Here is a 1582-nt window from a genome sequence, read left to right on the forward strand (position 1 = left end):
ACCTCTGTGCCCAGGGTGTCCCACCACCACCGCCTCACACTGGGGCTTCTGGCGCCCACCTCCAGCGCCCAACAGAAACCCACCGTTCCCCACTGCTGCTTCCCAGGCCCTTCCCCCATCCACCCCATCTGCCTCCGGGTCTTGACCTCTCCTGGGGTGGCCCCGGCAGCCTGGCCCTGGCCCAGCACAGCCTGGGGTGGTCCTGGCTGGTGGCCAGGCGGCAGCAGGCGTCCCACCGTGAGTGCCTCCCCGTGGGGAGCAATGTGGGAGTCCGACGGAACAGCTGCCCCTCCAGGATGGAGCGGTGAGCACGGAAGAGCTGGTTTTGCCCCAGGGCAGATGTTCAGTCTCCATGCTGCTCTGCGCTGGGAGATGGAAATGAGGGGAAGGAGGAAGCAGCGGTTCCTGCTGGTGTGCGACCGGCACAGCTGACTGCGCAGTTTGATCTCCCGCTGGCCGCAGAGGGACACGCGCACAAACACCATCGCGGGTGTATTTATAGGCACGCTGGCAGCCACTCATTTTGTCCAAGTCCCTGAAGATGTTGCTTTTCGTCTTGCTTTTTCTCTTCAGTTTCAACCCATCCCTGAGCCTAAAAATCTGTTCCTTCAATGTGAGGTCTTTTGGAGAAACAAAAATGGGCAGACCCGAGGTTGTTGACGCTGTGGCAAAGGTATGTTCATCTGCCTGGACAAGGCTTTCTGAGGCTTTCTTAACTACACAATCTTGCACTTTATTTATTTTTCACAGTTGAATTTCAAGTTTAAAAAAAAGAGTTAATAATTTAAATAATTTTATACTGTTAAAGTAAAAATCAGCGCGTGGTTGAGCAGGGTGTTTGCTGTTATTTTCGCCTGCATGGGAATATTACAGAAACAACCTTTGCTGTTTCCTTTGGAAATGGAGTTAGGAAAGGAGGAAAACCTCTGTGCACCGTAAAAAGTGATTTTCAGTTTGAATCCACAAGGCTTTGTTTTGTGATACATTATTTACTGTGCTTTTGTGCTAATTATTCAGAAATATTCTTGTCTAATTAAACCTATTCTCAGGACAGCAGAGAGTATCACATGAGAGTGTGGTACAGAATCAAAAACCTGATTGTTAATTTGTGTAAATAAACCCTCACCATCAGGCTTCCTTCAGGCAGCTGAAGATAACTCAGCTTTTTGAAAGAACCATGTTTTGGATTTACAGCTCTTGCAAGTGCCCTCCGAGGTGCCGCAGTGACGGAGGACGCGGTGCTGGGTGCTGCAGGACGGCCGCAGGTGCCGAGCCGCAGCAGCGAGGATGCTGCCCTTTAGTCGGGCTGGGATCTGTTTGCTGCAAACAGCTGGAGCAGAGGGGTGTGCTGGGCTCGGCATTTTGGGATCGCTCTTCCTCTGCTGTCAGCGCTGTGGGCAATAGATGCTAAATTATGGGCGAGGTGGTCATTTCTTGCATGTTTCAGCAGGCAGAAAGGGGCTTTTTTTTCCCCATGAATATCACCCAAAAAGTTTGACGAGCAGCCAGAGCAGGGCAGGAGGCAGTCCCTGAGCATGCAGGGCTGCGAGGTGTGCTGGGGTTTCCGTGGGGGGTCCCCGCG

The 1582-nt window shown here is 52.3% G+C and overlaps 1 protein-coding gene across 1 annotated transcript in view; it reads left to right on the top strand.

The window, feature by feature from the left end:
• Positions 1-541: 541 nt before the first annotated feature.
• Positions 542-1582, top strand: part of DNASE1L3 (deoxyribonuclease I-like 3) — a 5673-nt gene continuing 4632 nt past the window's right edge. The window contains exon 1 of the mRNA XM_010074592.1: positions 542-673. Within this exon, the coding sequence (XP_010072894.1) occupies positions 542-673 (132 nt within the window). The remainder of the gene's footprint in view (positions 674-1582) is intronic.

The sequence above is a fragment of the Pterocles gutturalis genome, unplaced genomic scaffold (genome assembly GCF_000699245.1).
Source record: "Pterocles gutturalis isolate BGI_N339 unplaced genomic scaffold, ASM69924v1 scaffold28992, whole genome shotgun sequence".
Lineage (NCBI taxonomy): Eukaryota > Metazoa > Chordata > Aves > Pterocliformes > Pteroclidae > Pterocles > Pterocles gutturalis.